Here is a 23,432-nt window from a genome sequence, read left to right on the forward strand (position 1 = left end):
AAAGATTTGACAGAGTTTCGACTTGCAATGTTAAACATTTTAAGGAAGTAACCACAAAAGTGCGAAAAACATCAAATTCTGCAGCAAGTTTTGCTGAAGGGCTAGAGGATGCCGTTGCAGGTGATTTCATTCCATCAAGTTGCTGTTGAAATTCCTCCAAACGTGTGTTAAAAGCAACTGTCATGTTGACCATTGACTGTTTTACTGTGTCCATTGTGTTTTGTGCCTTAATATATTGAAAAGTAGAATAATTTTAAAAGGAAATACTGCTAGCGACACCAGGTATGAAATTTAGAACATTACTATACAAAATTGAATGAATTTGAAAATAAAATAAATAATTTTGAAATAGAGCTGTTATAAACACGTGTTTTTATTTTGACACCTACCCTCGAAAAAGGAATAATAGAAATAAAAATAACATAGTCATTTCTCAAAATATATTTTATTAATTAATATATTAAATATAATTACTTAAGTATATATTAGCCATACACTCGTTTACAGTCATACAAGTAGGATAATATTTCAATATAACAATAATTATTACATTATTTAAATTTAGTTTAATTATTTAATATTAATAAATGTTGAATATACAACATAGCCGACATAAAAGTATTAAATTTATATAAAATCATGCAATAAAAAGAGCACTGGAAGCAAAATGGTGCAAGAAGAACATACAATATTTAATATATTTTTCATATTTATAAAATAACGTCATTGTATTCAATACTATATGTACATAACATTATGAGACTATATTATTTTCATACAATATATTATGTATTAGCCGAAAATTATAGGAAACGCGAAAGAACGTGACATATAAAGATTATTTGCATATTTTAACATTTCAATTCTAGCAAAACTGAACACTACATAGCCAAATAAACAACTTGTCTACAATCAAACACAAAATTCAATTCAGTTACTTTATTCAAAAGGTTAAACCGTCGTTCTAGAACGTTCGCTTATTCGAATCAATTGCATTATTTAAATTCGACCGCATTTTCTTCCTTCTAGAAAGTTCGATTAAGCGCTGTACAATCTTCGACTACCGGGTATCGCTCGCGAATGTGATGAGCATCTTCAGAGCCGGCAGGAAGGTGGCCACTAGAGCGAAGTCGACGTCCCCCGCGAGTGACGTCACCACGTGCTGCGCCAGCGCGTAGTTCCCGCTCTGTATGTACTGCGCGCACGAGTGGAGGGACGTGAGGGAACTGTCTGCGAGCTGCGAAACAATGGTTAAAAAAAATTATAGCATTTATTGTATTTATTTTATTTACCCAGTATTTGAATAATTTTAATTTTGCATTTGTAATATTTTTAATTTTGGAATAATTTTATTTTTAATTTATTATGTGGCTATAAATTGTGTGATTTTAAATAAATAAAAAAAAGACGGGTTGCACTCCGGGAGTGCAGGCAGAAGTGAAAACTTGATTATTAACGTTGATTATGTTTGATATTTTGGAATGGTATCCGTCTTACGCTTTTTCGATCAGGTCACGTGTCCTGACGCGAGTTTAAGATTTTATACCCATTACAGAAAAAGTGCTCAACGCCGCTAAAGAAGTTTTCACTTCAAAAAAATGAAAATAAGGTCTCTGGACAATATTCCAGAGGTGGCGCGAACACCCTGTGATGGCGGGTGCCTTTTAAAAAAAACAATGATTAAGAAGGCTTAAAATTTGCGGAATACTTTAGTGCACTAAAAATAATGTGTCAAAACAAACGAAAAAGGAATCGAAACATGTGTTATTAAAATGCATCCATGCCATCTCTAACATTTGTAAAGAAAAAACAAGTAAAACAAATTGTGATTACATAATTGTCTTAAAGTAATAAAGATAAAAAATAAAATATTTATTAAAATTGTTCAAAATATAGAGTTAAAATAAATTAATACAACAATTTAATGTAAGTAATATACCAAAGAATTAATCATGTTTTTATTAAAATGTATACATGCAAGATGTAAAACAAGTCTTACCTTATTTTCCCGCAATAGGTCATAGAGGTTCTCCAACTTCTTCTGTATATCTTGTAACTTTCGTTTCGTCATCTGCAAACAAAATTTGTTTCGTTATTTTATCCTGTATCCACATTTCTCGATCAGTGATTAATAATTATACCCAAAAGAAACAAAAAGTGTAACTATTAGAATATTGAAACTTCCATGGCATCTCATTGCCTCACACTCACACTATCTCTAGACACAAAACTCATACCATAAAATCGCTTCATTGCGACGTGAAAGGGAGACAAACATACTTTGGCATATGGACAAAATAAACATGAAACTTACCGCATTATTGGTATTGTTCAAGCAGTCATTCCTGAGCTGATCGAACACAGTCTGCAGAATAACATGCTGCTCCGGTATCGGGCCCTTTTGTATCGGCACCGGTTGAGCTTGGGCTGGAGTCTCCTCCTAGAAGATTATAAGAAAGTTAATACAAATATAGTGTTGAATTTGATATTTTTGGTTTTATGGCATTCAAATGCTTTATAAATATAAATTTATAAAAATTATCGATCACGAATCGCGGGAATCGAACCCACATCCTTTCACGCCAATCCGAGGCGGACGCTTGACCAACTCAGCCACCCGAGACCCGCCAGATTTTTTTCTATTTTTTATAAATTTATAAATATAGTGTTATTAAACTTGGATATATATAGTTGTCGGTATTGATAGTGTTGGATATTCCAATGACTGCAACTTTGCAAAATAATTTGCAATATAACTTTATAAATGTTGAAAGATATTCCGATGGTTCGAAAATAATCAAACCATTTGATAATAACCAGACCCAATGTTTTCATTATCATCAGTATATAAAACCATACAAAAATGTTCAAATTTCCCACCAAAAGATAAAACTCACCTGTTGATACGCCTGCTGATACTGTCCTTGATACTGATCCGAGCTCTGCGTCTGATACGACTCTTGATACATTTGTCCATATGGCGCAGGCATTTGAGTTGTAGGAAACTGTTGTCCCGGGAACTGCTGTTGTCCAGGGAACTGCTGTTGTCCAGGGAACTGCTGTTGTCCTGGGAACTGCTGTCCAGAGAACTGTTGTTGTCCAGGTAATTGTTGCCCTGGGTATTGTTGTTGTCCCGGGAACGAAGGGTTAAGTGGGATGTGCTGTGCCGGCTCTACGCCGAACAGCGGGTGTGTTATTGGTGCCTGTTGCTGCATTTCTTGTTTTGGCTGTAAATAAGTCTAATTTTAAAGGGTTGTTTTGATTGATGGCCAAGTTGTGGATCTTTTAATAAATTTGCTTTACATATATTATGATATAGGACATTTTAATTGTTGTCATTATTCTCCCTATCGCGATCGTAGATAAAAGTAATAAGATAAGAAACATTCGTGTAGGCGTTTTAATCTTAAATTTTAAGCACATTTAAAAAATATGGGTTCATGAATAGGCACCTAAAAGTTACAGAAATCGTCATAAAACTTCTCTACTTATTTTATGAGGAAAATAAAGGTTTACATTCAAATAATTTCAAAATTAATTGTCTCAAACTTGTTTCACACCAGTTTCACAGTTGACTACGAAAAATATTAAAACATGAATCGATTCGCATATCGAGTATTGTCTGTCGAATGATAACCTCAAAAAACAAATCAAAACCAATCCAAAAAAAACTTTCCATGAACTCTGTATGATAAAATGTATCATTTGTAATCCCTTTACCGTACTTTACAATGGTGATATTGCATGAAGTTTTATGATAACACCATGCTTTGAAAAAACACGTTTTGTGAATAAAATCTTCCCTTAAACTGCATGCTGGGGAGATGGACAAACTCCACATAATTCAAATTATCACTGAATATTAATTGATGATATCTATACGCAAAAAAGAGATAAAACATAAACAAGAAATATTAAATCGCTAAGATAACTTTAAAAAAAGAATAAGTTAAAACTTTACTGACCAAAAGATGCGCACAAGAAAAGTCGAGGGATAAGGAAATAATTATTATCTCATAAATAACGTTCAGAAATGCAGTTTGTCCATCCGTCATGCGAATACCTCGGAACGGTTGTGCGATATAACGTGATTCCAGTGTCGCGTGCCCGCGTGAGAGGCCGACATTATGTCTGAGTACGCATTCTGTATCATATTATTATGCAACTTTTTTAAGCAATATTGACTCAAGACAAGTTATTTTTTCAGTTAGCTCTAAATAAATATAAAAATAAAGCAATAGATATAAAAAATACTATAAAATACATAAAATTTTGATCACCTTTGAAAAATAAATTATTAAAATTTTAAAAACTTATTATTACTAGATTAAAAAATACATACCTTAGGTTTCGAGGTAAAAACTGGAGGGTCATTCCATCCCGGTGCCATAGGCTTGCTTGGCTCAGGGACAGTCGCTTCCTGTCCGTAGTAATTACCATTCATCTGACCGGATTGGTTCGGATTCATTGGATTCATGTTTTGATTCACTTGATTCATATTCGGATTCATCGGATTCATGTTTGGATTGATTGGATTAAGCGGATTCATTGGATTCATTGGATTGGGATTCATGTTGTTCGGTTGATTGATTGGTGTAAAGTTGGATGATGGCACGCTAGACGAACCGTATTGTTCGGGAAGAGGGCTGTTGTAGCCGTACGATGGTTGAGATGTGATTGGATTGTTGAATCCGTATTGATTGTATAGTGGCGCTGATTGCACCGATGGGTCCACTTTGTATTTGGACCGCGATGTTATACCACCTGGAGGATATTATAAGTACTATTTAAAAGATTCGAATGACACACATCACTTAAAAATAATAGCATAATAACATTTTATTTAAACATAAAAATATGCGTAATTGAGATTTAGCTCTATACATAAAGAAATGGTTATTTTTCTGGTTCTGTATTTATGAATTATACACAAAAATTTATATTGATAATAATTTGAAAACTATGTTACCAGGTTGCGGTCCCACACTGGCGGGTCTCGACTGCTGCAATGGCGGCTGCGGCAAGGGGGCACTTCTCTGCTGGTTGCCTTCCGACCATTGGCTCAGTGGTACTAATACATAATAATACAACATTCATGTCAAAAATACGATACAATTTATGATATAAACTCATTTTAATCAACAAATGACATGACCACTTTAAATAAAATTATTTCATTTATTTAAAATGGGTTTGACTTTCGAAGTGTTATCCTACCCGTCTTTTCTGAATACATAATCTCGAATCCTTGTTAAGTTTTGTTTAATCATTGCATGCTCATTAACAATAAAAACAATATGGCGTCTCGATGCGTGGAACGTCACTTTGACAATTGTCCACTTAGGTTCGGTTTAAGGAAATTTATTTATCTTAAAAAAAACAACAGTACATGATATTTAATACTTAAGAAAAATAACAATTTTTGACTTTAGTATTAAAATGCGTCAGCTGATATTAGTTAAGTAAGTCTTTACCTTGTGGCGGGTTATTCATATAGCTGTTAATAGGCTGTCGTTTTTGCGAATGTTCGCTTGTCGTGCGCGAGCGCACACCGTACTGTTGCTGTTGTTGCTGTTGCTGATGTTGTTGCTGCGGAAGGTGTTGTTGCTGCTGTTGTTGTTGCTGATGGAAGGGGAAAAGAAAATGAACAATTAATTTTAATGGGAACTGAATCACAAATGAATATATACCATTTATCTGACCCGACTGGTTCGGATTCACTGTATTCATGTTTTCTGACCCGACTGGTTCGGATTCACTGTATTCATGTTTTCTGACCCGACTGGTTCGGATTCACTGTATTCATGTTTTGATTCATCTGATTCATGTTTGGATAGAGCAGATTCATCGGATGCATGTTTGGATTAAACGAATTCATGTTCGAATTGATTAGATTCGGATTCATGTTGATTGATTGGTGTTAAGTGATGATGGCATGCTAATACTTGCACAAATAATAATAAATTACGGACACTTCGGTTATAATACTGTGCACATCTCTTGCTATAAATAAATATTGTGAATTTTATTCAAAAGACAACATAATATAGTCCAACAATTCAATTTAACAAGGTATTTTTTCTGTCTGCATTAATAGTGTTACTTGCTTCCAAGGGCTCATATATTTAGTGGTCCTTCAAGCCGGATTTATAAGTTGCTATTTTTCCAAACCAATAAATTAATTGTCAATTTATGTATAACAATTGGCATTCAAGTAATTTGACTTAAATATTTCAAAAACACTTCAAACTCTACTTTCTTCAAAAATTCAACAATTGATTTGAACCAACCTGCGAATGCAACCTCAATGCATTCGTCAGTCGGTCCGTGAGCTCCGACTTTGATCCTTGCAACGCTGTTAAAGCGCTTTGCAAGCATCCTTGAGATGCTAACCGCCCGGCGTACTCGGATAGCAAAGTTGTTAAACTACCTCCCTCCTGTAAAAAATATTAGTTGTTTTATAAAAAAAATAAAGATACATTAATAAACAGGTCTATGGATTATTGATATTGCGAAAAAAATGAAAAGAATATCAAAGGATTTATTGTGAAATTGACATTGCATTATTTTCTTGTACGCGTCAAAAATTGAATTTTTATTTTCAAAAAATTTATGTTGTGTGATATAATACTATTTTGCCCCATAATTCTCCAACCCACCTGCACTGGCCTGCCTCTAGTCTCCGCAGCGGTCTTCAACAGCAGCGCCAACTGTGCTCGCTGCGTTAACGCGGCCAAATCGCTATCATTGGAACCGTTCCCGCTTCGCTCGCGCAACAGACGCGAAGCGAGCGCGTCACCCGCCGCGGCCACAACGTAGCACAATTGCGCCGCTTTCTTTAGAGCCGGGTCTGATTCTTCGGACAGCTTGTTGCCGAGGAGTTCTGGAAATAAATGTTTCTTAATTTATTTGGGCTCTTATAAATAACTTTTATGCCTTAGTTGTGATAACTGCCTGGGACTCTTATTACAAATATTTGTAGCTGGATGAATATAATCAATCAAATTGATCATTTCTATGTAAAGTGGCTAACGTAGCCACACAGGTCTTGTTAATTTAGTGGTCCCTCGAGCCGGATATCATCAATAGCAGCCTATGAATTGTATTATTGACGACTAGCTGCGTCTTGCGACTTCACTCCTGGTGCTCGTCTCACCACAGTAGTGCGGCAGGGCGGGCGGGTCGCAGTGCGCGGCGAGCGCGGCCAGCACGTGGCGCCAGGCGGCCGGCGCGGCGCTCCGCACGAGCGCGTCCCAGCGCTGCCGCAGCAGACAGCCACTCAGAAGGGAGACCGGGTCCGACGCGGTCTGGTTCAGGTGGTAGCGCTGCACCTTGTACACTAGCTCTTGGCTGCCTGTCACACAAAATGAAAATTTGACAAAAAACGTAAATGACATTTTATTTGAGAATTGTCTTATAATTACTAAATTAATGCAGTGTCACTACATAGTATAAAACAAAGTCGCTTTCCCTGTCCCTATGTCCCTATGTCCCTTTGTACGCTTAAATCTTTGAAACTACGCAACGGATTTTGATGCGGTTTTTTTTAATAGATAGAGTGATTCAAGAGGAAGGTTTATATGTATAATAACATCCATTAAATAGTGGAGAAGTACTGTTATTTTTGAGGTTTCTAATGTGATGTCGTAAAAAAATACATTTTTTCCGCTTACATTGCAAACGCAGGCTGAACCCTACGAGTTTTATCAAAATAATGTACTAAGTATTATACACATTGAAAAGGTCTGCAGAAAAGTCCGCGACGGCATATGTCTATCTCTTATGGATAACCCACAATAACTTTTTTTTGTCATTTACTTTTTACGACAAATAATGGCTAATTGTCGATGCGATTTTAACCAATACAGCATTAATCCTTAACCAATTAAATACCTTGAATACATTGTTCCTTTAATATAGATCTATATGGCCCTTTACACCGTATGATTTAAGTGAATATTTTCGAAGATATTACAGATTTAAAAATTGCGGGACCGTTGCGTTTGCGGCGGTACCGGCCGGCCGCCCGGCTATCTATTTTACACCCGTGCGAAGCTGGAGCGGGCCGCTATGGTTTTATGTACAACGTTCACAGTTTTTCTGTAGTGTATTTAGTATCAGCATTGCACCCGTGCGAAACCGGGGCGGGTCGCTAGTTATTGCATAAACAGGAGGTGAGGCGGTAATTAATAAACAGGAAGAAAGGAGATTTTAAGTTTTTGCGAGATTTTATTTTGAAGGTAGTTTAAAATTTGCTGTACATAACCTGTACGTAACTATAGTATGTAAGTTGTAGTAATATACCATTGGAACTGCATACACGTCGTATCATTTTATTCCTATCAACACACTTTATGGCGCCCCTGCCAAGAAGTTATTTCACAAAAAATATATTAGTAGTGGATTATCGTAAATAGAACGAAATCATTCAAGATGACACATATTCAATGCCAAACATAACTGATATTTTAGAATCAGTGTCCGGTGCCATCTACTTTTCTCATTTAGATCTTATATAATAAAGGATTTTATATAATAAGGTATTTTCTTTATTTTTCTTTATTCGCTATATATATAATATATATTATATGTATTAATATTTGTATTTATGTAACTATTTCCTACTTTTATTTGCACTTTTTATAATGCTTCGCTATGCTCCTTCTACTATCCAATTGTTCATTTTCTTCTAACTTTTCCTATATCCTAAGGTTGCCTGGAAGATATCGCTTTTTAGCGATAAGGCCGCCTATTTGTACCGCTCCAGTGTATATTATTATTGTTTGATTTTGTTATGTTTTGTGTGTGCAAATAAAGTGTTTTTTATTTTATTTTTATTTTATTTATCTTAGCCAATCATATCACCAAGTGACCTTTGATCAAGAAAAGTCACTGCTTTCACTACTAATACTAATTCTGGTCATTCGGATCAATATCAAATGAAAAGAATGTTAATGGGACTCAAAATAAGTCAGAGTTCTTTTTCTAGGGTTATGACAATTGCTATGTCCGGTCTGACATTTGATAAATGCTTTACTTACTTAGATGATCTTGTAATTTTTGGCCGTATGTTTAAAATCATTATAAAAAAATTAGTTGACGTATTCGAGAGACTCAGAAAAGAAAACCTTTTAAAGAATTGTTGTATTTAGGCCATATTGTGTATGCAGAGGGTAACATGCCAGATCATATAAGAGAACATAACGCGTCATTCATAAAAAATATGATAGAGGAGATTAAAAATAAAATAACGTGGTGGAGCATATTTTGTATATTTTGAGAGAATTTTAAACAATAAATGACATTCATTTGCTCCACGCGGGGGGTACGCAAAATGATAAATAATATTATATAAATTATCTTGAACCCGAATGCACGTGTGAACTCATTCATTGAAATACTGATATCACTAAACCGAATCCTGCAAAAAAGCCGATTCGATAGAGAAACTTAACACCGTATGAACGCAGGGTTATTCCTACCAACACACTACACAGTATACTATAATAAAAGTTACCTAAAGAAGCGATAATAAGTGCATCTGCCACTCGCTTGGCGTCGAGGCACAGCTCCACCGCCTCCTCCAGGTTACCGCACACCAGCGCGCGGCAGATCGTGCTCGTCGTGTCTAAGAGACAATGGAATATTAGTGTGTGCCGAGCACAAGTGTCATAAGTGAAACTTCTTAGGCAAGATTCAAAGATACCCAAAATCGTCACTATGACGTGACGGTATTGCCATAATTCGACCAGTACAATAAATGAGAAAGTGTTTGAAAAAGAGAGGGAAGAGATAAGAAGTGAAACAGGTATAGAAAGAGAATAAGAAAGATAAGAGTCAAAAGTATTGAAAATGGCACTGATTGTCTGTTTCATTGCTGTTGCTCGCTACTGACCCGTAGCTTATCAGTATCTAATGTCAGGTCAGCTCAACCCAGCTTAGCAAATTAAGATTGACAAATTATACCATCCATTTTAAAAACAATTAAAAACATACCTTCTCCGGAAGGTATGTTGATGTTATCAACTGTCGGCTCCAAGTCCAGATTAGCTAGCTTCCTCTCGATCAAAGTGTGCGCATCCTGCAATATATTTAGTCAGTATAACAGCACCATAAAAATCAAAATAGCACATGCAAAGGGAAAAATCTAGATATGAGCACAAATAATTAGGACTGTATTCTAATATACATTTTTGTGACAATTTTAAACGGATAAAATTTAATTTGCGTTCTTCACATTTAATTTAGAAGAGTAAATAAGATTAAAAAATACTTCTTAAAATAATTTGGAAAATCCAAAAGTGCACGCCTCATAATTTTTTTTTAATAAATATTTATTAATTATTATTTTTGTTTATTTAATAACAATTAAACCACATCGAATCAGACCCTGAAAAATGAAAGGGTTCTATTCCTGAGCATACTCAAGCGTAAGAGAAAAAAAAAGACTCGATTAGTAAAGTATTTCGGTCGCTATCGTGTTAACAAGAAAAAGGATCCGCACATACAGACACACGGACGTCCAAGACAGAACTTTTTTAAACTGTTTTTTAACTAGTTTAAATAACAAAAATGACATCAAAAATATCATGAACGTTAAAAATAATGTTTTTTCTTAATATGTGTGTGTATGTATTATCTTACAAGTGCAATGTATGATACATAAAGACAATTTAAGTTTGAAAAATCAGATGTTTTGCGCGAAGTGACAGTAGTACCCACCTCAACGCTTCGCTTATGAGGCGTGCAAAAATAGAACTCCACATGTGTATACTTTTGCACACAACATAATACTATGATTAACCCAAATATACAACACCAACTATATATACTCACAGATAAGTCGGTACTGGTGTCTGTGGACAACTCAGCTTCCGTCTCAGTCGACTCGCCCTGAGTTAGTAGCACAAACAGAATGGCCCACATTTATATATAGCTGATAGCGTACAGTTAGCACATATATACAAAACAATTTGTATGAAAAAATTAGTTTTTTTTTTACTTTTCATCCATTTAAGATTTAATATACAAATAGTAAGTAAATTAAATTAGTAATTAGGTAGAAAATGAATATTGTTGTTACTTCAGATAACTCTACAAATTACAGAAAATTAAAGTTAGCAAATTAGAAAAGAAGCTAGCCGTTACAGAGATAACACAAGAAAACAGACGAACACAAAACACTTAAGTTATAAAGACATGTAAACAAAGTTACAACAAAATACATACCAGGTATCACGATCCACACAGAGAGATAAATAGAAAGAATTATAAGTACATTACTCACTCGACTCAAAAATGCTGTGTCCGTTTGGGTGTCTCCAACGTTCTGGGCTTTGAACTTCGATGGGATTTCATCTTGCTTGTAACCTGAAATTAAACATTACTAAAGACCTTAAACAAAAAATATGACTCGATGCTTGTTCCACACGCGCATAAAAATACGCACACGCACGCAAATTCGCACGCACACACTTGCCCTCTACAAGTACATGTACATACATCTACACGTTCACACACACTTTCTACAACCACATATATGTGTATTCATTACACAGTTCACTTACCAAGCAAATTCAATACTTCAGTGCGGAATGTGGGCAAGAAATTGGCGCGGAGGAAGAACCACCTGTAGCGCTCGTCCTGATCTGTGGCAGCGTCTCCACGCTCGCGGCAATACCTATGGAAATTTTATAAAACCTAATTAATTATTGGCCGATTAAGAAGAGCTGGAACGTCAACACATTTAAACATTGCACATGTGTAGTGTCTGTGAAGACGCGCGCGGCATGACGTCATAGTGTATACGCATCATGAAAAGTCTGTCTGTCTCTCTCGCGCGCAGACTAGCTTATGACGGTGAAGGGGACAATTATTGTTTTTATGTTGTTGTTTTATGTTTAAATACAGGATGATGTAATTTAAACAAAGACGTTAGGTATATCTACTACTAACTATATTCGACGCAAGGGCGGATCCAGCTTTAGTGTCAGGGGGGGGGGGGTCACATAGTCGTAGTCGAGTTACAAAAAATCCTGTGTGAAAATCTCTGCGTGAAAATCTCTGCGTGAAAATCTCTGTGTGAAAATCATTGTGAAAATATCTGTGTGAAAATCTCTGCGTGAAAATCTCTGTGTGAAAATCTATGTGAAAATCTCTGTGTGAAAATCTCTGTGTGAAAATCTCTGTGTGAAAATCTCTGTGTGAAAATCTCTGTGTGAAAATCGGTGTGTGAAAATCTCTCTGTGAAAATCTGTGTGTGAAAATATCTGTGTTAAAACCTCTGTGTGAAAATCTCTGTGTGAAAATCTCTGTGGGAAAATCTGTGTGAAAATCTCTGTGTGAAAATCTCTGTGTAAAAATCTCTGTGTGAAAATCTCTGTATGAAAATCTCTGCGTGAAAATCTCTGTGTGAAAATCATTGTGAAAATATCTGTGGGAAAATCTCTGCGTGAAAATCTCTGTGTGAAAATCTATGTGAAAATCTCTGTGTAAATCTCTGTGTGAAAATCTCTGTGTGAAAATCTCTGTGTGAAAATCTCTATGTGAAAATCTCTGTGTGAAAATCTGTGTGAAAATCTCTGTGCTAAAACCTCTGTGTGAAAATCTCTGTGTGAAAATCTCTGTGTGAAAATCTCTGTGAAAATCTCTGTGTGAAAATCATTGTGAAAATATCTGTGAAAATCTCTGCGTGAAAATCTCTGTGTGAAAATCTATGTGAAAATCTCTGTGTGAAAATCTCTGTGTGAAAATCTGTGTGTGAAAATCTGTGTGTGAAAATCTCTGTGTGAAAATCTGTGTGAAAATCTCTGTGTGAAAATCTCTGTGTGAAAATCTGTGTGAAAATCTCTGTGTGAAAATCTCTGTGTGAAAATCTGTGTGAAATCTCTGTGTGAAATTCTCTGCGTGAAAATCTCTGTGTGAAAATCATTGTGAAAATATCTGTGTGAAAATCTATGTGAAAATCTCTGTGTGAAAATCTCTGTGTGAAAATCTCTGTGTGAAAATCTCTGTGTGAAAATCTGTGTGAAAATCGGTGTGTGAAAATCTCTCTGTGAAAATCTGTGTGTGAAAATATCTGTGTTAAAACCTCTGTGTGAAAATCTCTGTGTGAAAATCTCTGTGGGAAAATCTGTGTGAAAATCTCTGTGTGAAAATCTCTGTGTGAAAATCTCTGTGTGAAAATCTCTGTGTGAAAATCTCTGTGTGAAAATCTCTGTGTGAAAATCTCTGTGTGAAAATCTCTGTGTGAAAATCTGTGTGAAAATCTCTGTGTGAAAATCTCTGTGTGAAAATCTCTGTGTGAAATCTGTGTGAAAATCTCTGCGTGAAAATCTCTGTGTGAAAAACTCTGTGTGAAAATCTCTGTGTGAAAATCTCTGTGTGAAAATCTCTGTGTGAAAATCTCTGTGTGAAAATCTATGTGAAAATCTCTGTGTGAAAATCTCTGAGTGAAAATCTCTGTGTGAAAATCTCTGTGAAAATCTGTGTGTGAAAATCTCTGTGTTAAAACCTGTGTGAAAATCTCTGTGTGAAAATCTGTGTGAAAATCTCTGTGTGAAAATCTCTGTGTGAAAATCTGTGTGAAAATCTCTCTGTGAAAATCTGTGTGAAAATCTCTGTGTGAAAATCTCTGTGAAAATCTCTGTGTGAAAATCTCTGTGTGAAAATCTCTGTGTGAAAATCTGTGTGAAAATCTCTGTGAAAATCTGTGTGAAAATCTCTGTGTGAAAATCTCTGTGTGAAAATTTCTGTGTGAAATCTCTGTGTGAACATCTCTGCGTGAAAATCTCTGTGTGAAAATCTATGTGAAAATCTCTGTGTGAAAATCTCTGTGAAAATCGGTGTGTGAAAATCTCTGTGAAAATCTGTGTGTGAAAATCTCTGTTAAAACCTCTGTGTGAAAATCTCTGTGTGAAAATCTGTGTGAAAATCTCTGTGTGAAAATATCTGCGAAAATCTCTGTGTGAAAATCTCTGTGTGAAAATCTGTGTGAAAATCTCTGTGTGAAAATCTCTGTGTGAAAATCTCTGTGTGAAAATTTCTGTGTGAAAATCTCTGTGAAAATCTGTGTGAAAATCTCTGTGTGAAAATCTCTGTGTGAAAATCTCTGTGTGAAAATCTCTGTGTGAAAATCTGTGTGAAAATCTCTGTGTGAAAATCTCTGTGTGAAAATCTCTGTGTGAAAATCTCTGTGTGAAAATCTCTGTGTGAAAATCTGTGTGAAAATCTCTGTGTGAAAATCTGTGTGAAAATATCTGTGTGAAAATCTCTGTGTAAAATCTCTGTGTGAAATCTCTGTGTGAAAATCTGTGTGATAATCTCTGTGTGATAATCTCTGTGTGAAAATCTCTGTGTGAAAATCTCTGTGTGAAAATCTATGTGAAAATCTCTGTGTGAAAATTTCTGTGTGAAAATCTCTGTGTGAAAATCTCTGTGTGAAAATCTGTGTGTGAAAATCTCTGTGAAAATCTATGTGTGAAAATCTGTGTTAAAATCTCTGTGTGAAAATCTCTGGGTGAAAATCTCTGTGTAAAAATCTCTATATGAAAATCTCTGTGTGAAAATCTCTGTGTGAAAATCTCTGTGTGAAAATCTCTGTGTGAAAATCTCTGTGTGAAAATCTCTGTGTGAAAATCTCTGTGTGAAAAGAGAGCTTTCATAATTATATTTATCTATACAACGCACTCATTTTACAATTCAAGTCTACAATAATTAAATTAGAGTCGCATTTATTTTTGAACATACTGTATAGTAAAATTGCATATGTGTGAGTACTGTGAAGATGCCAGCTTTCCTTAATCGGCCAGTACAATTTCAGGCTTTTTTTTGTAGATTCCTATACGAATATTGCTATACGAATATTGCCACAGCTGTAGTCGGGTCTTGTGAATGTTTGAATATATACACAACTAGATTTCCGCCCGCGGCTTCGCCCGCGTTTGCAAAGGAAAACCCGCATAGTTCCCGTTCCCGTGGGATTTCCGGGATGAAAACTATCCTATGTGTTAATCCAAGTTACCCTCTATATGTGTGCTAAATTTCATTGTAATCAGTTCAGTAGTTTTTACGTGAAAGAGTAACAAACATCCATAGATCCATACATCCATACATCCATACAAACTTTCGCCTTTATAATATACTAGCGACCCGCCCCGGCTTCGCACGGGTGCAATGCTGATACTAAATACACTACAGAAAAATTGTGAACGTTGTATAGGTATAAAAATATAGCGGCCCGCTCCGGCCTCCGGCATCGCACGGGTAAATACATAGCCGGGCGGCCGCAAACGCTACGTCCTGCAATTTTTAAATCTGTAATATCTTCGAAAATATTCACTTAAATCATACGGTGTAAAGGGCCATATAGATCTATATTAAATGAACAATGTATCCATGGTATTTAATTGGTTAAGGATTAATGCTGTATTGGTTAAAATCGCTTCGAAAATTAGCCATTATTTGTCGTAAAAAGTAAATGACAAAAAAAAGTTATTGTGGGTTATCCATAAGAGATAGACATATACCATCGCGGACTTTTCTGTAGACCTTTTCAATGTGTATAATACTTAGTACATTATTTTGATAAAACTCGTAGGGTTCAGCCTGCGTTTACAATGTAAGCGGAATAAATGTAATTTTTTACGACATCACATTAGAAACCTCAAAAATAACAGTACTTCTCCACTACTTAATGGATCTTATTATACATATAAACCTTCCTCTTGAATCACTCTATCTATTAAAAAAAACCGCATCAAAATCCGTTGCGTAGTTTCAAAGATTTAAGCGTACAAAGGGACATAGGGACATAGGGACATAGGGACAGGGAAAGCGACTTTGTTTTATACTATGTAGTGATATATTAGATATATTAGATATTAGATTTCCGCCCGCGGCTTCGCCCGCGTTTGCAAAGGAAAACCCGCATAGTTCCCGTTCCCGTGGGATTTCCGGGATAAAAACTATCCTATGTGTTAATCCAAGTTACCCTCTATATGTGTGCTAAATTTCATTGTAATCGGTTCAGTAGTTTTTACGTGAAAGAGTAACAAACATCCATACATCCATACAAACTTTCGCCTTTATAATATACTAGCTTACCGCCCGCGGCTTCGCCCGCTTTGTCTAAAACCTAATAAATTATATACTAAAACCTTCCTCTTGAATCACTCTATCTATTAAAAAAAACCGCATCAAAATCCGTTGCGTAGTTTTAAAGATTTAAGCATACAAAGGGACATAGGGAAATAGGGACAGAGAAAGCGACTTTGTTTTATACTATGTAGTGATTGTGTTCGCAATGCATAAATAATGATCAACAAAGTATACACTACAATGACCGCACATTGCGAGTCAGCTATGACATAGACCTTACAAATCCGGCTCGAAGGACCAAAAGATCTATAGGGTGTTGAGATATAAAAAGAAAATGGTATTTTCCTATAACAAAGTAGATATATGAAAAGTTAGCAGGAATTTTTTACAAGCAGTAGCAACTAGTGACATTTTCAGTTTATCCACCAGAAAAACGCTTTTTTTCATATAGATATAATAAAAAGTTACTCACTCAGCCAGTCTTTCCGCTGCCTGCGGGTCCCTGCTAAGTGTGAGTGCGAGCACTTGGTCCAACTCAACTGATTTCTCCACTAACTCTGGCTCACTCACTACCTGCATGTGCGAAACAAATCATCAATTTTGCTTTTACAAAAAAAAGTAATATGCCATAATATAATATGAAACTTACCTGACTAATTTCCACTACATTCTTTGCTCCTCCTTCTTGAGGACATTTTCCGAATGTTACTAATTTACCACCGAACTGAAAAAAAAATAGATAAATTCATAAGACAAATCAACAAAAAGATTTTTGGAGATAAATCTTACTAGACAGGGTGGTATTTTTGATTATTACCTCGCTAGCAACACATTATACACGGATATAAATGGATGTGTACGCAAAGCGCCACCGTGAGGACGCAGAGTGCGTGCTACGTATATAGCGGCAAATAAATTATGCCTTATGCGATAACTGCTCATGTATACTGTTATACCCGAAATTGCAATAATGTTTGAAGTGGAGCTTCTGTAGCGTGTTGAGAGTAAAATTTTAAAGTCGCGTCATGGCAATACTGTCACGTCACGGACTAAGGCAACGAATTTCACTTTTGACACGTGCTTAGCACACACGCTCTTTTTATGTTTTTTTGAAGTGAAAACTTCTTTAGCGGCGTTGAGCACTTTTTCTGTAATGGGTATAAAATCTTAAGCTCGCGTCAGGACACGTGACCTGATCGAAAAAGCGTAAGACGGATACCATTCCAAAATATCAAACATGCTGAACGTTAATAATCAACTTTTCACTTCTGCCGGTATTCCCGGAGTGCAACCCATCTTTTTTTTTGTTTGTTTGTGTCCATACCGCGAATCTGGCGGCGCTGTGCTTGCGCAGCCAGGCGGGCGCGCGGGGGGGGTGCGGCGCGGGGCGCGCGGCGGGCGGCGCGCGGCTCACCGCCGGTAGTGCTAGGAACGAGTCCGCTCCACCGAACGACTCCATTATGTTGCTTTGTGCTACGGCACTCTGCTGCAATGGAAACACTTTATGTACACTTTTTTCGTCACTTTAAATAATAAGCCATCGCTTTTAAATGTGTAGATGGTGAATATGTCGCAGTAAGATAGATGAAGCCGTTATAGTTATATCCCTAGGAATATAATTATATACCGTAACATTCAAAAGATATATTCAAATCATCGCCCCATGTGTGTAAGTGAGCATACTCACGCAGTCAGGTCGCGAGCCGCCGAGCAGCGTGTGCAGCACGACGCTCTGGTCGAACGAGGCGGCGGCGAGCAGGCCCGGCACGCGGGGAGACCACGACACGTCGAACACCCACTGGCCTTGCTGGCTCACTTCCATCACCAGCTCACCGCCCTACAACGTTCATATTACTATATTACACACGGAAAAATGTATTAAAAAAAATTAAGGAATATTTTTCAAAGACCTAAAAAATTGTATGAGATTTTACAAAATGTGAAATTTGAAAAATGTAAGTATTTGTGTGAAAATTCAAAATTAAGAACATTTTAACATTAAAAGAAATAATTTTGATGCAAACCAAAAAATACAAATCGAACAAGCACAATTTTTTTTTCAAATCCTGGAAAATACATTAATTTTCAGGAATTTTTAACATTCAGGCATCTTTAATTTGGAAATAGACTGCCTAGTTCGCTTACGGGTTTGGTATTAGTGGGGTCCCAGCAGAGCAGCCTGCCGTCCTTAGCAGCACTGAGCAGCAGGCCCGCGTCGTGCGCGCTCCACGCGGCGCTCAGCACGCCCTTGCTGTGCCCCTCCAGCGTCACCAGCGGGGACGCCGCTAGCCTACACAACAATATATGACAATTTATTGACGATATTAGTATTTCAAGTACTCCAAGGAACATAGAAAATTTCAACCGTGTATAATAACGCTCGATTTGCCAAGTGACCATCAATTATTTTTAATGACGTCTGTTTTAAAGATAGTTAAAGGAAAGAAATGAATCAGAATTGTTACTTAAGCCAACACATATAAATTTTAGCATAGCATTTGATAAAGTGGATCATTCTGTTTTACTAAATAGGTTGCCAAGGGTTGGTGTTTTGATTCGTGGATTAAGGGGACTAAAGTTTCTTAGAAGAAAAAAAGTTTAAAGTAGCGTTGTGGCTTTGGCGTGGACCGTGGTACGTTGGCTATGAATTATTTTTCTTTATAGCAATTTTTGGGCGTTCCCAAAGGTTCACATCTGGGGCCACTTTTAATTTTTATTAACGATAGGCATATAAAATTCGTTAGTCAATAACTTCCTTGGATACAAAGAATTAATTATCATTATTCTATACATAATATCTTACCGCAAGTCCCATATCTGCAGCACGGGCACCTGATCGTCCTCGGACGCGAGGCACAGCTGCGTGGCCACCGCCGGGTGCCAGCACACGCTGCGCCACCGCGTGCGGGACTGCGAGTCGCTGCACACACACAGTTATTGTTAATACATACTGAATATAAAGGACACAGGATACATTGTAATACATATTTGAAGCCAATACTAACAAAAATACAGAGTTGCTGAGGTAGAAATTTAACAATCTAGTATGTATGGTATTTCAGTAAAGAAACCTAATCTATGTAAGATTGGTGAACAATTATTATTTATGCAATATGTAGAATGCTCTTATGTAAGCTGGAATTATCATAATACCTTAATTTCATTATAGGTTCATTTTTTCTCAGGTCCCAAACTAGACATCTAGTTGCAAATGTAGATCCTAGAATGTGTTGCACCTGAAAATAATTATTTTGTTAATTTTACTTCAAATGAAGCTAATTTATATATTAAGTAGCTGCTCGCCCTGGTTGTGGTCGGGCAGAAAATTGTAATTCTCGAAATTTTTGAACAGTCATTAATCCAATCAAGGTTGAGGTGTCTAAACAAATCCAATAAAACAAAAGACCATTCTGTAGTTATAAGTACTACTACTAACTACAACTGTCTTGTATGCTTATACATATACAAAAAAATTCTTGATTTGCACCTGTTGATTCCACGCCAGTCCCTGCACATGATCGTACGGCTGACTCCTGTTGCCCGGAGCCATCGGCTGGCTTGTGTTGTTGAGGTCCCATATGAAGATCTCACTGTCTGATGCTCCTGACGCTAGCAAGTTCTTTTGGTACGGGTTTATGTCCAAGGCTGAGACATGGCCTGGAAATAAATAGCTTTTAATTGTAGGTTACGCTTTGACAACATTTCTTCTTTTTTAAGTTGTTCGCTTTGACTTCGATTTTTTTAGGTGCCCGACTTCTTTTTGCGGAAAAAATGCCTGCATTATTATTTGTAGCTTAAGTTTCATATGATATTTATTGATTTTTTAATGAAATAGTGAGTTTCCTACTAATATAACATTTGAGAAGCCATTTTTATATTTGATAAAGAAAATGTCAACACTTCCATAAGTTAGAGAGTATTGAATACATATGTGATATTGAAGCAGATACCATAAATAAGGTATTTGTTGCCACATTAAAATAAATTTCTTATCACGATTTATATATTCATAGAATGATACTATGAAGTAAATATTTTTTAAGTTTAATAACAAATTTTATTAAACATAATTGTGATAAGGTTATCAAACAGAGCTAAATTCTCACATATAAATCTTTAGAGCTCAATTTAAATACCAATTACAATTGAATTTTTTAGAAAAAAAAACTATGGGAATAAATGGAATTTTAGTACATATTAACTAACAAATTCTAAAATAATTTTAACAGACTGAACATGGTCATGGTACATATTTAATGATCTTAACAATGGTCACAAAATTAATCCCTAACACACACTTACCACTATGTTTTGTACTAGTTCCAACAAGTGCATCTGACGAGTTATTTAGAACTTTATCTGCATTATAAAACTCTAAGAGACCTCCATCACAGCCTCCAACTATGGTCCCTGCTCCTGACCAAACTATTTTTTGAAATCTAGAAGAAAGGAACTTCATCAACACTTGTGTTTTAGTAACATTTATTGTAGTGAAACTTCTTTATCGGGGTTGGAAAAAAATTTAGTGTAACATTTTTTCATTACGCGCCATCTTATTTTTATAAGCCTACACCTACCACACGTTATTGACGTATTTCTGTAAAGTTGCATATAGTAAATTATTTTTTGAAAAATAAGGTCATAAAGAAGTTTCACTACTTACGTGTGTACACTTGTACACGCACACATTTATTTGTATCAATAGTGCAGTTATGTGGCTGGTAATTAATGGCCAAGTTTATATAAATTTGGTTAACATAAAACTGCTTTTATGATTTGTGTAAAAAATCAATTTGTAAATTACAAAGGTTGGTTTCACACAGCAGCAAAGAGATTTAGCTATTTTTTTTAATAGGACATATAAGCATTTTAATATAAATTTATTCAAATGAAAACAAGTAAAACAAGTTAAATTGTGTTTTGCTTTTAGCCAAATTTAAATTTGTGCATTCTGTACCTGATTTACATAATAAATTATTCTTTTTACCACAAAATATGTTTAAGAGTAATGAATATCCTTAATATTGGTATCCTATTATTGCTATAATATGTAAAAATATTAATTTGAAGCTCGATTTAAATGCATAAATATGAAGTGTTTTCCAACAAGACAAAATCAATGAGAATTATACGAAAAAATTATAATTACTTACTTATGTTGGGTTTGTAAAGACGCCTTCAGTTCTAAATCTAGACCTGGGTCTTCTAAATTCAACGAATAAAGTTCCAAATAGGAGTTTGAACTAAATGATGCATCGACTTGCTGGGCCGCCGAGCCGGCCGCCAGCATCGTCGGATAATGCTCCGCTGGCGACCAGCTCACGTTCACCGTCCTCTTCAGTTCCTTCAACTTCATCTTGATGCACCAACTTTACTACAAAAACCACTAATTAACAACGATATAGTACCCAAAATACGATAACAACAGAATTATGTCACAGTTTTCAATATCCGTTTTAACACGAATATTGTATAATTTCAATAGTGCATAAGGTTCTATAAGGCTGCTGATGCAATCTGGGGTATTTATTTATTAAAAATTAATTGAATTTCATAAAATATTGCACTATTTACCATAAAAACACCAAGTTGGCACTTCCAACGTGGCTGACGTAAATAGTGCCGATTTGACAACTAACTGACATTACCACGGAATTACAGTGATGACCTCAGAGGAATAAACCTATAGAGTACTTGTATCGAGCGTATACAATTTACATATATTTGTTTCTCTCTATCTAAAGAAAACGTCGTATGAAAGAATGAGATAGCTATAGACTACAAGCTACGTTTCAACATAGTCATGGCACCATTTTTACTATAGGTACGTATTTAGATAGATAGAAGGTGATAGTGATGGGATGTGCTTCAATCGATAAAATCGTGAATGCATTTTGCATTTACGGTTTCGTGAAATAATAAATAATAAAAAAAACAAAATTAATCATTAATTTCAGTTGAATACATTATTTGTTTAATCCTACGAATATAATAAATGCGAAATTATGCGAGAATGGATAACTTTCTCTTTCACTACTGAACCGATTACAATGAAATTTTGTATATACACACATAGGATAGGTTTTATACCGGAAATCCCACTGAACGGGAACTGTGCGGGATTTTCTTTAAAAACGCGGGCGGAAAGCTAGTATATTTTAAAATAAATTTTAAATCTTGAAATGTTACTAATTTAAAATAAAGATGGAAATGATGATAAAGTTAAAGGAGTGAGGAGAAAGGCACAGTCAGCATGAATTTTAACAAGTTCATAAAAGGACAGTCTTAAAGAAAACATTTTCCTTACATCCTACTAATAAAGCGAAAGTTTGTAAGGATGGATGTTTGTTACTCTTTCACGCGAATACTACTAAACCGATTACAATGAAATTTGGAAAAATTACTTTTGATCCCGTAAATCCCACAGGAATGGGAACTATGCGGGTTTTTCTTTGAAAACGCATGTATATTAAGTATGTATTTCAATAGTAGTTTCTCATCTATGAGAACTGTCATTTAATCAACCGTTTAATTTTCACATAGTTACACATTTAAAGTAAATGTGTAAAAAAATTTCCAAATAAAAATTCACTCACACACAAATGTATTTATTATCTAAAGGAACAAAAAAAAACGTAAGCGTAAGATTGCACAATTCTTCTAGAGTATCCATCTTGATAACACGCAGGCTCGAAAGGCAGTGAACACAATCTAGCAAATTTCGACGGCGTCCAATCTACACGTCTCATGTTTTATACCCATTTTTTATTTAGCTCTGGAAATCTAAAACAAAATGAATTTATTAATAATCTAAAAGAGAAACAACAAACTAAACATATAAGTCAAATAAAACAACCACGTGGTATTTTTTATTTTCCTGCTGTAGAAAATTTACATCTATTATTTGCAACAACAACTACATATAAATCTGATATAAGAAACAAAATAAATAAATCAACGTTAATATGAAATAGATTTTTTGTCATAAATCGATAATATACGCTAGATGTGTTACAACACTACGGTGGTAAACAAAATGCCAAACGTGATAATATTGTGACATTTTTTAAAAATTATTTAATTCTTTTGTATTCCACAACCCCATAAAGTGGGTAAATGTTACAGTTACAACATAAACTTATAAAAAAGCGCTTGATAAAACCTTCAAATAGGGTTAGAACATAAATATTTATCAATTTGCTGAAAATCACTTACCGATGGAAAGATATTTTTTCATTGTTTTCATCCAAAACTACCATTCGACTAGTAATAGCCGGTAGCTAAACATACAATAGTCATTTTAGCACACTGACAAATAAAAAGAAACACTATAC

General features: G+C 35.4%; 1 protein-coding gene across 5 annotated transcripts; it reads right to left on the reverse strand.

Annotated features, from left to right (window-relative positions):
• Positions 1 to 425: 425 nt before the first annotated feature.
• Sec31 (COPII coat complex component secretory 31) lies at positions 426 to 21,741 on the reverse strand. 5 transcript variants are annotated; one of them, XM_089705893.1, is made up of 26 exons: positions 21,673 to 21,741; positions 21,252 to 21,472; positions 20,401 to 20,537; positions 19,586 to 19,755; positions 19,252 to 19,334; positions 18,902 to 19,018; positions 18,244 to 18,388; positions 17,786 to 17,935; positions 17,423 to 17,581; positions 16,748 to 16,822; positions 16,571 to 16,671; positions 11,568 to 11,680; positions 11,288 to 11,370; positions 10,837 to 10,893; positions 9,997 to 10,081; positions 9,518 to 9,628; positions 7,157 to 7,354; positions 6,660 to 6,883; positions 6,291 to 6,437; positions 5,475 to 5,622; positions 4,970 to 5,071; positions 4,343 to 4,764; positions 2,898 to 3,227; positions 2,315 to 2,440; positions 2,000 to 2,071; positions 426 to 1,237 (listed from the first exon to the last, which is right to left on the reverse strand). In XM_089705893.1, exons 2-26 carry the CDS (start codon positions 21,452 to 21,454, stop codon positions 1,061 to 1,063), a joined length of 3,735 nt encoding a protein of 1,244 aa, XP_089562019.1. In that variant the 5' UTR covers positions 21,455 to 21,472; positions 21,673 to 21,741; the 3' UTR covers positions 426 to 1,060. The 5 variants fall into 5 exon arrangements, with proteins under 5 accessions (XP_089562019.1, XP_089562020.1, XP_089562016.1 ...); XM_089705894.1 differs by having other exon boundaries at positions 5,475 to 5,610; positions 17,423 to 17,584; XM_089705890.1 differs by having other exon boundaries at positions 17,423 to 17,584.
• Positions 21,742 to 23,432: the final 1,691 nt, after the last annotated feature.

The sequence above is a fragment of the Colias philodice genome, chromosome 17 (genome assembly GCF_061535455.1).
Source record: "Colias philodice isolate Cphi_HAF_F1 chromosome 17, ilColPhil1 Martin Lab GWU primary, whole genome shotgun sequence".
NCBI classification, from domain to species: domain Eukaryota; kingdom Metazoa; phylum Arthropoda; class Insecta; order Lepidoptera; family Pieridae; genus Colias; species Colias philodice.

Coding starts and splice junctions, on each gene's coding strand:
- Sec31 (XM_089705890.1), bottom strand. CDS start 21,454: ATGAAGTTGAAGGAACTGAAGAGGACGGTGAACGTGAGCTGGTCGCCA. Junction 17,585..17,785: donor GCGGCTCGCGACCTGACTGC/GTGAGTATGCTC, acceptor TTTCCATTGCAG/CAGAGTGCCGTAGCACAAAG. Junction 2,072..2,314: donor TGAACAATACCAATAATGCG/GTAAGTTTCATG, acceptor TTTTGTTTGCAG/ATGACGAAACGAAAGTTACA.